Source organism: Lepidochelys kempii, chromosome 5, assembly GCF_965140265.1.
Source record: "Lepidochelys kempii isolate rLepKem1 chromosome 5, rLepKem1.hap2, whole genome shotgun sequence".
Lineage (NCBI taxonomy): Eukaryota > Metazoa > Chordata > Testudines > Cheloniidae > Lepidochelys > Lepidochelys kempii.
Genome location: NC_133260.1, coordinates 5445076 through 5459975, shown reverse-complemented (window position 1 = coordinate 5459975; position 14900 = coordinate 5445076). Strand labels below are relative to the sequence as shown.

The 14900-nt window shown below is 44.9% G+C and overlaps 2 protein-coding genes and 2 non-coding genes across 9 annotated transcripts in view; 1 reads left to right on the top strand and 3 right to left on the bottom strand.

The window, feature by feature from the left end:
- The window catches only part of UBAP2 (ubiquitin associated protein 2), a 136219-nt gene that overhangs the window by 25114 nt on the left and 96205 nt on the right, over positions 1-14900 (bottom strand). For all 6 annotated transcript variants that reach the window (XM_073343389.1, XM_073343392.1, XM_073343390.1 and 3 more), the window contains 3 exons: positions 8957-9140; positions 4825-4891; positions 1384-1579 (listed from right to left, as the gene is read on the bottom strand). In XM_073343389.1, coding sequence (XP_073199490.1) covers positions 1384-1579; positions 4825-4891; positions 8957-9140 — 447 coding nt within the window. The remainder of the gene's footprint in view (positions 1-1383; positions 1580-4824; positions 4892-8956; positions 9141-14900) is intronic.
- Positions 1-14900, top strand: part of LOC140911093 (interferon beta-like) — a 116497-nt gene that overhangs the window by 16199 nt on the left and 85398 nt on the right. The window lies entirely within an intron of this gene.
- Positions 7886-7968, bottom strand: LOC140912183 (small nucleolar RNA SNORD121A). Its single transcript, XR_012159260.1, has one exon. It is a non-coding gene; the product is annotated as a small nucleolar RNA SNORD121A (small nucleolar RNA).
- On the bottom strand, positions 10673-10753 carry LOC140912184 (small nucleolar RNA SNORD121A). Its single transcript, XR_012159261.1, has one exon. It is a non-coding gene; the product is annotated as a small nucleolar RNA SNORD121A (small nucleolar RNA).

The window sequence follows — 14900 nt, the reverse complement described above, 5'->3', positions numbered from 1 at the left end:
TAACAAGCCTCATAAACTAAAGGCTTCAGCCCTGAGACAAGTTTGCTGGCCTGCCCTGAAGGCTGAACTATCACAGTGTCTAGACAGCAGAGATTTGCTAAAGAGGAATGGTGAATAAAAACTGGAAGCTAACAATACCTGAAAGAGGGCCTGAATACTATAACAGACATCTTGCTAGCTAAGGGACTGGACATACGAAGAGATAAAGATCCTACACGGGCTCAGAGGTACAGAACATGGTCCCATCCCAAAGATCAGTCTGGGTTTGGTGGATTAGTTCTCAGGTTAGTAGGAGTCTGAAATGATGGAAAGGGTTACGGACCCATTGCTCCCTCCCCTAGTCCCTTTTCAGAGGAAGAGTCCAAGCCTCATTCTCACTGCAACAGATAGCATTCCCCACCCCCCAAACCCACACAATCGGCTGGAAATCACTTGTCATCAACATCATATCATCATAATAGCTCTCTTTTGTGGGTACTGCTGGCTTCAGCTATAGCTAGGAAGAGCGAAGAGGAGAGGTCATAATGCGGCTTGGATGTCATGCTATGAAGCAGGGCTGTGCTGAGGACCACGGGGGGAGTAATGCACTTTGTCTGGCCAGTCATTAGAATCTCCACTGGCAGTACAAGTGGAAGGGGGAGAGAGAAACACCTGTGCATATGATTCAGGCAGAATGTCCCGTTCCTTCACCTAAGAGATATCCCGACCCATCACATTTCCTTTTGGCAGCTAAAGCGGACTGCAAAGCCAGCACTGAACTTCAGTACTGCTTCCATTTAAGCACAAGACAACTCATCTCCCGTCTCCGAAAAAGATGAGTCTTGCCACCACCATACAAAATGAATAGCCCTGGCAGTTTCGGGTATTCTTTTTCCCAGCAGAGCCATTTGCAGTGGCATGGGCAACACATGAATCCAGAGCCTCCTCTCTGCAGTCGCCAAGGCAGCAGTGCTTTGCCATGGGGTAATGAAGGCTGGAATTGCAGTGGATTCTGATACTGCCACATGAACTTGGACTGCAGGGGGAGAGTGAGAAGTAAAAGCTAATGTGAATAAAGCCAAGAGCTGATCATGTTGCTTAGTTTGCAAACCAATTCTCTACAGGTCCACATTTACTAAATCAGGAGCAGCTCTGGTTATTATCTCTAAAGCTTTCTGAAGATGGAACATGCTACATAAATGCTAATCATTACCCATCAAATATTCCCAACACATAAAAGCAGGCAACTTTATTTCATAGGCCAGCAAGTAAAGCATGCTGAAAAATGCAAGTCTTTAAAGAGTGTATATTTCTTGGCGTAGTTATTGCTGGCGTGGTGCTCAACTGACAACCCTGCAGACTGAGGTCCTCTGTCTATTCATGTGATTTGTTAATATTGCGAACCTGAAGACACTAAGGGAGCTGCCCGTGTAGAAGCAGCTGGCATAGACACGCTGGTAACGCTCAGGCCAAGGCTGTTCGTAGTGTTCATACTGCTTGCCATGCTGACAACCGAGGATATGGTGCTAGTGGCTGAGGTTGAAGCAGTTGAAAAGGTTGTTGAGGGCTGGAGTGAAGCTGTGCTCTCAGCACTGGTGTGCTAGAAAGGAGACAAAAAGAATGGGGATCACAGAGCAGACAAACCACACTGCAAAACACCTGAGTAAAACCACCACCCGACCTTGTAGGCAGCAGCAGCATGTGCAAGAGAATCCTAGCGTTATCATCCGTTTTATACACATACTCAACAAGGAACAGTGAGCCAAAGGTTATAAATCCATTAAGAGGTTCTATAAACCTATACCATGAGAATGAAATGCAAGTCATCAGGCCTGAGTTGGAACTTGGAATTATATATCTGTGGTTCAGTTGTTTTTTTTAGTGTGTTAAATATGGTCATTTTGGCTCTCAACAGAATGATCCTTTAACTTAGATAAGGTCACACTTGTGTTATCTTTGCAAGCGTCATGGGGTTTATCTAAGGAAAAGGATATTTGCTTTAAAGGGCACATGCTAATAGAATTTCTTCAGGCCACTTGCAGAAATTAAAAGAGAAATACAAACTTAAAAACCGTGATGCCCTTAGTGGTAATGGAGATGTGTTAAACTGATATGCAAGCCAGATAGGGTACTGCTTGCAGTATAGTGCCAGAGAGCAATATAAGTGCCATAATGGCAAAGCTAAAGCTCAGCAAAGAATGGGAAGAGGGATCGTTCTGCTAAGTAAGAGATTTCAAGGTACAGTAAAAGCTGTTTTATCTGGCACTTCAACTGGGAAGCTCTATAAACCAGCATTTCTGATATTTATTGAAACACCCGTTTATAGTCCGGTTGGCGCAGGGCTGGCAGGAGGTTGGGGTGCGTGAGGGGGTGCGGAGCGCGGGCTCTGGGAGGGAGTTTGGATGTGGGAGGGGACTTGGGGCATGGATCTGTGGGCTGCTCACCTTGGTGGCTCCCCGCAGGCGGCGACCTGTTCTGGCTGCTCCCAGGCGGAGGCGCTCCTAGGCAGCTCTATGCCTGGCGCTGCCCCCACAGCTCCCATTGTCCGTGGTTCCCAGCCAATGGGAGGTGCAGAGCCAGTGCTCGGGGTGGGGCCAGGGCAGCCCCCAGAGCTGCCTGCCGTGCCTCCGCCTAGGAGCAGCCACGACAGGTCGCCACTTGCAGGGAGATGCCTGAGGTAAGCGGTCCACGGATCTGGTGCCCCACACCTCCTCTTGCACCCCAAACCTCCTCCCACACACAAACCCCCACCCAGAGCCCATGCTCCACACCCTATCTCGTGCCCCCAGACTTGCACCCTCTCCCGAACTCTCCCCCTCTTAGTTAACCGGCATTTTTCACTAACGGGCACCCCCCACTCTCCCAACATGCCAGATAAAACAGCTTTTACTGTACTTGCTGACTAGGGGTGATGTAATGGTTTCTAACACACTTACTGGAGTGCTACATATACGGAACCCATACAGAAAAGCCGTGTACTAACCATAACCAATCCATGCGCCATTTTGGAGTTGCATACAGAGGGGCAGCCCACCACAGAACAAGACAGCAACCGTCTTTCTGTTCAGCTCTAGTAGCACCACATTTATTCAATACTGGTTGTCTTGTTACCAGAAACAAACTATGACAGTAATACCCATGCAACAGATTCCAGAATCACGTATTACATGGTGTTCTTCACACACCTCAGACCGTGTCATTTGCACACTGCCTGCTAACTCAACTCCACCGAGGTTAGCAATAACATTCAAAACTTCGGAGCAGCTTCAAACAGCCACTTTACTATGACTTTTTAATGTCTCTCTCTATTCCCTTATGTGGAAGTTTCCTCTGGGGTTACATTTGTCTGAGGAGCAGGATGGGCAAAATTCAGTGCTAGACCATTGACAGCTTTAATGTCCAATCAATCATGAGCCATCAGCAATAAAGACAAGATGTTTATACCACTAGCGAGCTGGGAAATTCCCCCTCTTCCCTAGTGAGATAAAGCACTTGTCTCAGTCTCTCGTGGGTGGTAACACTTTAAAAAGGCATTGTGACACTGGCAGACCAGGTGTCAGCTCATGCCTAGGCCCAACCAAACACTGATGAATGCATAGCTGGAAACCAGTCTGGCTCACCTGTGTGTTAGTGTTATTAAAATAGGTATTAGATTTATAAAAATATGTTTAGTGTTTAGACTTTATGAAAAGCATGTAGGATGTTGCATGTATTAATCTCACTTAATATAACCTAATAACATGGGGTACAAATGTTAAATGTTTGCACTGTAAACCTCTAACTGTAACTCACCAAACAGGAAAGAAGCATTAACTAATGTAAAGGCTGGCTTCCTATAGAAGGTGTTAGGTCCTGTACACAAGAAGGCTCACTGAAACCAAACGCGCCACTGTGAAACATCAAAGGACAAAAACTTTGCTAAGTGCATTCCTCCTCCCACCCCCATGAAGAGGAGATGTGTGCATGAGTTCATCCCATCAGCTTGAACTCTGGGAGGAAGAGAATAAAAATTCCTGACATGAAGGAACTGGTCTTTTATGCTGGTTGGACTCTGAAGGGCAAGGAATACTAATCAGAAGCAAAAGATCCCCAATGCTTGGCGTGGGTTAGCCCTGAAGGACTTAGAGAGCTTGCTTATAATAGGAGCTTCTATCACCTTTTGGAACTTAATACGAATTCATTTGTGTGTATGTTTACCTGCTTTAACCTTGTAAATAACTCATTTATTTTTCTTAAGTGTATTATATAGGATTGGCTACAAGTGTTATCTTTGGTATAGAACTTAAAGTGCAATTGACTTGGGTAAGTCCCCTTTGGGACTGGGAGCAACCTAAATATTGTTATTTTTGGTGTAAAGGACCATCTCTCACAAAGGCACGCTTGCATGGATGGCAAGACACACCAGAGTACCCAAGGGGACTGTCGGTGACTCCATGTTAAGGCTGTAACAGTGCTTTAGGAGTTTACACGTGATACTTTGTTGGTGAAATCTAAGGATAGAATTCACAACCAGTTTGAAATTTGTGCCCTGCTTCTTAGCAGTCTGAGACTGGTCCCACTCCAGATAGCTTGACAGGCATCTTAAACTTTTATCAGGAAAGCTGACTGCAGATTTAATGAGACAAGGTGGGTGAGGTGATATCTTTTATTGGAACAACTACTGTTGGTGAGAGAGACCAGCTTTCGAGCTTACACAGAGCTCTTCTTCCAGTCTGGGAAACGTACTCAGAGTGTCACAGCTAAATGCAAAGCGGAACACATTGTTTGGCATCAGTCAAGAACACATTTCAACACTGCAGACAACAGTGTAGACTAAATAGCTGTTATGATGCAAACGGGACTTACCGCATGTGAGGTGCTCGCAGACAGCACTGCAGCAGAGGAGAGGCTGCTCTGATGATTGGAGAGGGAACTAGAAAGACAAATTTTAAAGGGTTAATCAATAAAACTAAACTAAACAGACTAATCATCCTGAAATTTCTCACAACTGAACATTATAAAAGCATTTAAAAATACTTCTTAATGTTTTAGTGTTTTATTTTAGCACTAAAAAGAAGTTATTGAGATATACAGAAAACCAGTTCTGGAATCAAAAGCAACACAAAGTCAAAGGTCTTCTTACAATGGAGAATGGCAATTAACTACTCTCCTCTCAGTGTTATAAGAAAGCCATTGTGACTGACATGAAAACATTGTTCATTAGAGTTTGTAAATTTCTATGAGTTTTAAATGAGTAAAAGTTTCTTATGGGGTTGCCAAAGCAATGACTACAAGCCATTTATAAGAAGAAATAGAATCCCTTCTGAATTCAACTGCATAATACTGACCCCACTAATGAACATTCCAGAGTATTAACACTACATGTCTGCTAATGGTCTCAACCCCTTCAGGAAAACAGGGACCAAAAAAGTGTATATTAAAAAGGGTGAAGTAAAAGCAGGAAGAACATTTGTCACTTAGAACACCGAAAGGGAATTCTAGCATCAAACTGAAATCACACCATCGAGCCCCCAAATCCATTTTAATCACTCCCAATATGCATACATAACACTACAGATCTTCTATTGTTATCTGTAGTGTTGTTCTAGCTGTACTGGTCCCAGGATTCGAGAGACACAGTGTGGGTGAGGTAATATCTTTTATTGGACCAACCTCTGAAGAGCAGCTCTATGGAACTTGGAAGTTTGTCTCTTTCACCAACAGAAATTGGTCCAATAAGATATTACCTCACCCACCTTGTCGCTCTTATATAAAAAAATTCCAATTACATTTTAAAATATTCAAACACAGTAAAACTCAGGGAGTCAGAGCATGTTAAAGTGTCCATTACACAGAATATTCACTATAGAAATTCTAGGTAGAAACAGTGAGAAGATAAACGGAAGAGTAGTTCAAATAAAAATAAAAAAGACTAAACAATAGGAGTTTGCATGTATCTGTATGTCATGTAGACTCTTCAAGCTCGGATTCAGGAGCAACTTCTGTGCTCTCAAACCTTCACTGCTTTAGGCAGGTCTCCACTTTCTGAATTTAAAACACAAACCTGATTGCCAAAGTACACTCTTCATTTAATCAGATGATTTAAAGACCTAAATCCCTCATCTTGGTTACAAAGGAAAAGCCTCATATCTCCTGAGAGATGTAGAATCATAAAGGACAGAACTCAGCCTTGAAATAACAAAGGATCAGCTCCTTTTGCAACAGTAAGGAGCTTGTTTCTCACTATCCGGTTCACGTACATTAGGACAGTTCTCAGAGGCAGACTTACTCCTCAGAAATCTCCTAGCAGAAATGAAAAAAGCAAGCCACATTCTTCCTGCTAGATGTGAATCTTCTGATGCCTCAGCAGAAGGAATACAGTCTTCCCAGTTCCTACATTTTCAGGCAAGCCAGCCATTCTCAAACTCCTAACCCTAACTTTTTAAATCAACTCTCGTTTCTTGTACTGCATTGTTTTGCTTTTCTCGTCCTTGAGTTAGGCTATCCCCCGACATCCAGCACAACTCAGCTAGTTTATCTTCAGGCTCCTTTAAATCTCTGGGGAAAAGGCTTAAAGTTTTTCTAACTAGTGGAAATGGACTCTTATAGAGATTCTACTTTTAGGGAGTAAATTCATTCTTCCTATAACTGCTTGTTTTCAATCAAGGAGTCCAACCTCCAAGATTATAGTGCTAACAGTGACACCAGCACCAGATTTCAGCAGCTGTCCTGTAAAAGCCTTCTTGGCAGGTGTCTAAAGCTTATTTTTAAGCATTTTAAATGACCAACAGCTTCACCTTTCCTCCCACCCCAAAACTAATACCACCGCAGCAAAATAAGGATCAAACAAAATGCAACCACCACAAACAAAGCCAACCACCCAGAAGAGTAAAGCAGCTCAGAACCAGGTCTGCTCACACTCACACGTCTATATGCTCCCTTCAGAATTCTGGCATTAAGAAAGCCCCATTCATGTCAATGAGGGACAGGAGGACAAGTGTCCTGACCATGATTAAATACAGGCATTTTCTTTGGAGATGCACCAGTGGTGTTTATAACCAGACTGAAAGTTAATAGTGTCAGACAGTTCCTAATTCAGGACCAAGCCCTTTGGTGCATGTCCAGGAGGAGGACCAGCACACACCTCTGCAGCTGTACAGATCAATTTCACTAAGACTTTTAGTGCCGCTCTGTATAAGTAGGGGCATAGCTGTATAAGTAGGGGCATAGCGAGCAGATCGAGGGACGTGATCGTTCCCCTCTATTCGACATTGGTGAGGCCTCATCTGGAGTACTGTGTCCAGTTTTGGGCCCCACACTTCAAGAAGGATGTGGATAAATTGGAGAGAGTCCAGCGAAGGGCAACAAAAATGATTAGGGGACTGGAACACATGAGTTATGAGGAGAGGCTGAGGGAGCTGGGATTGTTTAGCCTGCAGAAGAGAAGAATGAGGGGGGATTTGATAGCTGCTTTCAACTACCTGAAAGGGGGTTCCAAAGAGGATGGCTCTAGACTGTTCTCAATGGTAGCAGATGACAGAACGAGGAGTAATGGTCTCAAGTTGCAGTGGGGGAGGTTTAGATTGGATATTAGGAAAAACTTTTTCACTAAGAGGGTGGTGAAACACTGGAATGCGTTACCTAGGGAGGTGGTAGAATCTCCTTCCTTAGAGGTTTTTAAGGTCAGGCTTGACAAAGCCCTGGCTGGGATGATTTAACTGGGAATTGGTCCTGCTTTGAGCAGGGGGTTGGACTAGATGACCTTCTGGGGTCCCTTCCAACCCTGATATTCTATGATTCTATGATTCTCTCCTGCAGCCACCAGGATGAGGAGACACTGTGGCAGAAGGAAGGAAATGGTTCAGTCATGCACAGGTAGTTTTCGAAATGCACATTCCCCCGACACTTTGATTCATCGGGGTCCACTACTGAAAAGACTCAGACTCAAGAGCTGTCTGCACATGCAAGTCAGATATGTGCTTGGAAATCAGGCATCACTGTCTTTTCAGGTTACTCCAAGTCTGTCCCACATCATGCACACCCCAACCCAAATTTCTAGCAAGGCGCCTCACTCATCGTTTGTGAAGCACTTTGGATCCCTTTTGGATGAAAGGTGGTACAGCAAAAACATGAGAGATCGAGTCTCGGGTGAAAGGAATAATTCCAATTACTTGAGTCATGTAAGACTTCACTCAACACTGGCTGTCCAGTAGGGCACAACAATGCACTAGCTGGGAGATGGACAAGACCCATTAGGTCCTGGTTCAATCCATTCCTAAATTCAAGAAATAAAGTGCAGAGGTCAAACAGCATAAGTAGTTTGTATAATTAATATAGACTCACGAGGACACCTGTTCAAGAAAGAAGCTTTAATAATGTGCAGTGGGAAGCAAACAGCTGACACAGAAGAGCTGAGTGGTGATGGACTGAACTTCCCAGAGCTTCAATCTGACATTTCCTCAAGGAAACATCTTAGCAAGAAGCACTCGGAACCACTCAGCCCTCAGTCCCAAAGTAGGCATTTTTTACTTTAAATGTGTGATGATCAAGGATTTAAACATCTACAACATTTTAAAATGGTCAGAAAAGCAACTGCTAAAGAATTGAATTTTTATAGGATAAACCACTGGCCAGATTAATAGCTGGTGCTGTGGATAAGGTGGCAGAAACACCAAATGAAGGTGTGTGTCTCATTTGGAATCCATTATAGGCTACACTGAAGCAGCAGATCCTTAAATACAATATTGCTGCTAAATCTATGAGACTCCAAGCACAGAGATCTGTGGGCACAGTACCACTGATATGTAGCATGTGGTTCATATATTCCAACCAGAAACATTATCCTGGATCTCTTATCAATACCTGTCCTAGTTCAGGTTAAAACAAGAGAGGGGACCGCATTTATCTGGAGTCACCTTGTACACTGACCCATTTCTATCCTGCGCACACTGCCACTAATCCCAAATTCAACCCGTTTTCCTTTGTCCTCCTACTGTACCTGCTTAACTGGGAGAGTGAGCTGCTGGCCAAGTCACTGGACTGGGGCAAGCTGGGTAACGCTGCTGTGTGCTGTGGAGCTGAAGGCAGAAGCGAAGCAGTGGAGGACGCCGTGCTAGGCAGAGACCCCGCAGTAGGAAGCGAGGGAGAGGTTTCTGTCTTAGACGTTGGAACTGATGAAGTAGCTGCAAGTTAGAAAAAGCCAATCAGAAAGGAATTCCAGCACACACAACCCCACGTATTTGATTCAGGAACAAAGAGACTTTAAGGCAAGGCAGCATATTCCAGTCAATTTACCAATGTGTGATGGATTGGTGCCGATGACTTAGTGACCCGCAGGCCCTGGTAAAGCCATGCCATCTGTTACTTTCCTTTGACAGGTCTATGATTTTCACTAGTAGATTTTTAATGAGTGAGATTCCTTTGTTTACTTATCTATTGTCACTTTTTTTTTGCCCACTGGTCTGTCACTCCCCCTCTGAATCTCCTGCATTGATTCCAATCTTCTTCCACATCAATTTTGAACTCCTCGTCCTCACTTTCAAGGCCCTTCCCAACCTTTGCCTACATCTCTTTTTGTTCCTCTCCTAACTGCCCTACTTCCACCCTATGCTCTACCAACACAGCATGTCTTGATAATCCCATGGCGATCTCCTCTTACAACCCTGTGCTTTTGCCCATGCCTGGAACATCATCCACAACCCTGATGTAGCCTATTCCTCATGGTATTTCCTCAAGGCTCACTTATTTCGGGTAGATGACCTCCATTCTCGCCCTCTTTATAGGGTTTTTCACACTCAGATTTCCAGCACAATGGCTTTACTAGTCAAGAATGAAGAACTGCTAGCTGTAAAAAACTGCAGACACCAAGTCCAGTAGAAAATAATAAAGAAGCTAATGGCTTTTATGCAACTAAGGTAACACTCTGTGCATCTTTCAATTCCCTTTTCTTCCTCCCACATATCACTCTGCTCTTCTGGTTACACCTAGTCTAACTTGAAGCGTAAGCGTGACAAGGGTCTATTGTATTTGCCTGTAAAGCTCCAGGCACATCTATTATGCTGTAGAAATAAAAAAATAATTTAATCTATTTGTAAACAAGAACAAGACACTGTTTTGATACTCCTCAAGTGAGTTTTGGACAGACAAACACAGTACGTACAACTTACTGGTTCAGAGTAGCAAGGAAGTACATCCCTTTAATAAATGGTTTAGAAGTATTTGGGAAGTGCTGACAATGAAACAAAACAAGCTACAATCAAACATAACGCCCTTTCATTGAGCACTTTTGGTGACCCAAACAGATGACGAATATGTCCTTATTTTACTCATCCTAGAGAGATGGAAAATGCTGAGAATGAACTGTTCTACTACAAATCAATTAAAAGTCACCTACTTATTACAAGTGCACCTTTCCCGGGGATCACTCCATTGTATTGTTAAGCTGGAGGATTCTAGGACACTAATGTAATTATCCAGTTAAATCCATGCCATTGTTGTTTGATGTCCCATGAAGAACTTCAATTACAACATGGAAATTCAGAAGTTCTCAAACTCCTTGCTGAAATTCACAAGCAGGTACACTGAACAGCCATTTGCTACTAAGATTCAGAAGGCCAATTACTCCTTTCATGCAGCTCAATCTTTTTATACCTCATGGTTTCAGTGACTATGCCCCAATGAGTTAACTATTAACTGGTATGCAAAATACAAGAGGGATGAAAAGACTCAGTCTTAAGAGTGTCCACAGTACAATTCGGATATGTGCTTGGAAGTTAAGCATCATCGTCTTTCCATGTTAGCTGTTTTGTTGTAGCTCTGAGACCCCCAGTTAGGATCAGGCCCTCCCACTGTGTTAGGTGCTATATAAACAAATATGAACAGTAACTCCCTCAAGAACTTGCATTCTGAAACCGAGCACAATGAGTATGAGAAACAAAGAGAGGGAAGGGGGATGAGGGGGATGAAAATAAAAGCATGTAGTGATATAGGGAGCAACTGCACTACTTGATGGTTCATGAAAACGCCATTTAAAAAAATAAAACTAGCTGGTCCTGATAGACACACAAGCCATTGCTGACTGGTTGAATTCTTGTGAGGGTCAAAGCAGAAATGGGTCTTGAGGAGGGAATCTGAAGGAGGAGGTAATGACCATCCAGATCACTCAGATGCAGGGATGGTGCGGCATGCGTAAGGGGTGGCACAGAAAACAAATCACACAGATGGCTGTAGAAGAAGCTGATAATTGGATGAACAAGGCTGGCATCCCTTTGCAGAGGAGGAAGCAGCAAGGGTGACACTATAAGAGACAAAAAGAAAAGGAGTACTTGTGGCACCTTAGAGACTAACCAATTTATTAGAGCATAAGCTTTCGTGAGCTACAGCTCACTTCCTCAGATGCGTCAGATGCATCTGAGGAAGTGAGCTGTAGCTCACGAAAGCTTATGCTCTAATAAATTGGTTAGTCTCTAAGGTGCCACAAGTACTCCTTTTCTTTTTGCGAATACAGACTAACACGGCTGTTACTCTGAAACCTATAAGAGACAAGACAGGAGAAGCAGAGGGGGGGCAGTCATGAAGGCCTAGACAGGAAGGACAAGACACTTGCACAGGGTGTGTTTACAGAGGGGAAACCAGGCAAGAGAGCTGAAGAGAGGAGTGACATAGTTGAGCAATGGGCAAGAATAGAGTCCCAGCTGTCATATTTTGAAAGGATAGGAGGGGTTGGGGAAGGCATAATGTGGAAATCAGAGAGGAGAGGACAGAAGTCAAGATGGAAGATTAGGACTTGGACTACAGTTTTAACAGCATGGACAGAAAGAAAAAGGTCAGAGTTAGAGTGTGTTATTAGGGGGGAAAAAAGAAGGGTTTGAACATAGCCTGGATGTGTAGGGTAAGTGTGGAAGGAATCAAAGATGGTCCCCAGCTTACAAACCTGTATGACAGAGGACAGCAATGTGAACAGAAATAGAGGATTAGGGGTGGGCAGAGGGGACTCTGTATGAGCTAGATTCTAGAACAAATGCATAACCTTTAAGAGTTCCAAGGTCAGTTAAGGATGATCTATTTTGCACAGCAAAGAATTTGAGACTAAAAAAGTAGCCAAGTGGGTCTTCAGAGAATGTTGTAACTTGGGAGATGAACAAATCCAATAAATAAAAAAGCAGGCCACTGTGCTACAGACAGGATAACTTACACAGCTCCCTTGTGGCAGCTCGTGCTTGGGTTGTAAACCCGTTTTCGGCTGGAACAGTATTTTACAGATATTTTGAGAGCAGCTGATTCAAAGATGGTAAATCAGCAGACTCTCAAGCTTTTCTTCCCCCCCACCCCTAAGCTGAATTTTGTGCTGATGAAAACATGCCAGGTTTGCAGATCTGGGTACTCAAGACCTCTGTTCACAAAGCTTGTATGAGGAAGAGTACTGGAAGGACAAACGGCCCTACTTCTGATACCAACCCTGAGGGTGGTTTTTGAGAGATGGATACCTTCCCAGAGTTGGGATGGACACAAGGTGTGGAGCTGAGGGGGTGGGGTTTACAGGGATATCAATTTGTGCTGCTACCCATAAAAAGGAACACAGACATGCTCATACAGGGCAGAAAAGCATAGCCAGAAAGTGAGCCACAGGGGGCACTACCAGTAAGAGACTACATGAAAAAAGGTTAATTAGAAAGGCCAGACAACCCCTGCCCCTGCATCAGCATGTTTTTTGCTCTACTGCCACAGGCAAGCCATCCAGCAGAGGGAGCATGCTAGCCAACCTTATTCCCAGAAGTTTGCTGCAGGATAACAAGAGATAACAAAACAAAGCCACATTCCTTTTGAACTTTACTAAAAATAAAATTATGATCTCTCTGTTCTCCAAATGGGAAGCTGGAAAATTGGTAAGAAACATCCAATTGACGGCAATGTGGGCATAAGAATTTAAAAAATAACCCTGGGAATTGCCCTGTGACTCCAAGTCCAATGAGGTGAGCTGTAGCTCACGAAAGCTTACGCTCAAATAAATTGCTTCGTCTCTAAGGTGTCACAAGTACTCCTTTTCCTTTTGCGAATACAGACTAACACGGCTGTTACTCTGAAACAAGTCTATTCAGTGTTGCACATCCGGGAGCAGATTTAATAAGACTGATTTAACATTTCGATATTAGCCAATAAGTAAAAGTGCAGCTCACATGAGAATACCAGAGTTAGAGTTACCAGTGCCTTGTCCCTTTAAGAATTGAAGGTCTGCAAAGTCATTAGAAATAGAGTTTCAGAAAAGCATGAGAGAAATTAAACGACAAATCCCTGGGGAAAATGTGTCACTCTATCCCAGAAAACAACCAGTTTTAAAGAAAGACTGTAAAGTAACAGACAAGGTGGGAGAGGTAGTATCTTCCACACCTGTCTCGCGAATATCCTGGGACCAACACGGCTACACCACCACCACCACTGCATACATTTAAAAACAGCAGGATAGATTGGGAACTCCCACCAGAAGGATAGATGAACTGAGGCTAAGCAGTTTGATTTATCAAACTGAAAGTAGGATTTGAAAGGGGAACGCTGAGAGAACAGAAGCTGTAATTAGGAGAGTTTGTTTTGGACAGAGGCTCAGGAGCTAGCTGGAAGGAAAAAAACTCAGCCTGCCAAACCTGAGGTGCATCTCAAGGCCCTATAACCAGGGAAAAGATGCAACTGAATTTTACCTGCATGCAGCTCTTAAACCCAGCGCAAGAGCCAAAAGACACATCAGGATTCCCTACTCAGAGAACTTGATTTCAGAGAGAAAGTACTGTTTGCCTCACAAGGAGCTGACTCTGACCTAAGATATAACCCTGTCCTTGCAACAAAACACATTCCTCCATTTAGTCCTGACAGGATAGTCAGACTGTGACGCAACCTCATTTAAAAGATAATCAAGTTGCACGAGACCTTGTTTGAGAAGCTGCATACTCCTGTAGCTGAGGAAGCAGAGAAACACCAGAAGTTGGGGAATGGACGGCATGCTATGGCAGCAGCTTGTAATTCTGTCAAATTGCCATACACAGAGCACAGGTCAGAAAGGGAAGCAGCACCTCCTCTTGAGTGAAAAGAATCTCAAAAGGTGACTTGTTGATGGATGAGATAAGGGAACTAAAGGCTAGTATTGATGAACTCAAAGGTGCAAAAGCTGAAATTAGTATAAGCAGCAAGCAAGCTGTCTGGGTGCACATAAAAGCAGTGAATGGTACGAGCACACATGCAGGCAGGCAACCTCAGAAAAGAGGATGTGATAGCTCAGAGGTGGACAAACTACAGCCCGCGAGACCGTCCGGTCCAGCCCCTGAGCTCCTGGCCTGGGAAGCTCGCCCCTGGACCCTCCCCTGCTCTGGGCAGCGGGAGCAGCGAGCTCCTGGGGCGTGCAGCTGCAGAGCCGCGGCCTGACCCGGTTTCTGTGCTGTGCGGCGCGGCTGCCTGTCCTGGTGCAGCCGCACCACCAGCGTGGTAAGGGGCCAGGGAGCAACGGTGGGTTTGATAGAGGGCAGGGGAGTTTGGGGGGTGGTCAAGGACCGGGGATGTGAATAGGGGTCGAAGTGGTCAGAGGGCGCGGAACAGGGGGGTTGGATGGGGCAGGGGTCTCAGGGGGGCAGTTAGGGGCGGGGGTTCCGGGGGCCATCAGGGAGAAGGGGTGGTCAGACGGGGCAGAGGTCCCGGGGGCGCAGTCAGGAATGAGATGGGGGGTGGATGGGGGGCAGTTAGGGGCGGGGGGGCCGGGGGCCGTCAGGGAGAAGGAGTGGTTGGATGAGACAGGAGTCCTGAGGGCGCAGTCAGGAAGGGGGAGGGGGGGGCTTGGATGGGGCGGGGGGTACGGGGGCCGTCAAGGGACGGAGAGCCGGAGGGAGGGGTGGATGGGGCAGAGGTCCCCGGGGGGCCATCAGGGAAGGAGAAGGTGGGGTCGTTGGATAGGGGGCAGGGGC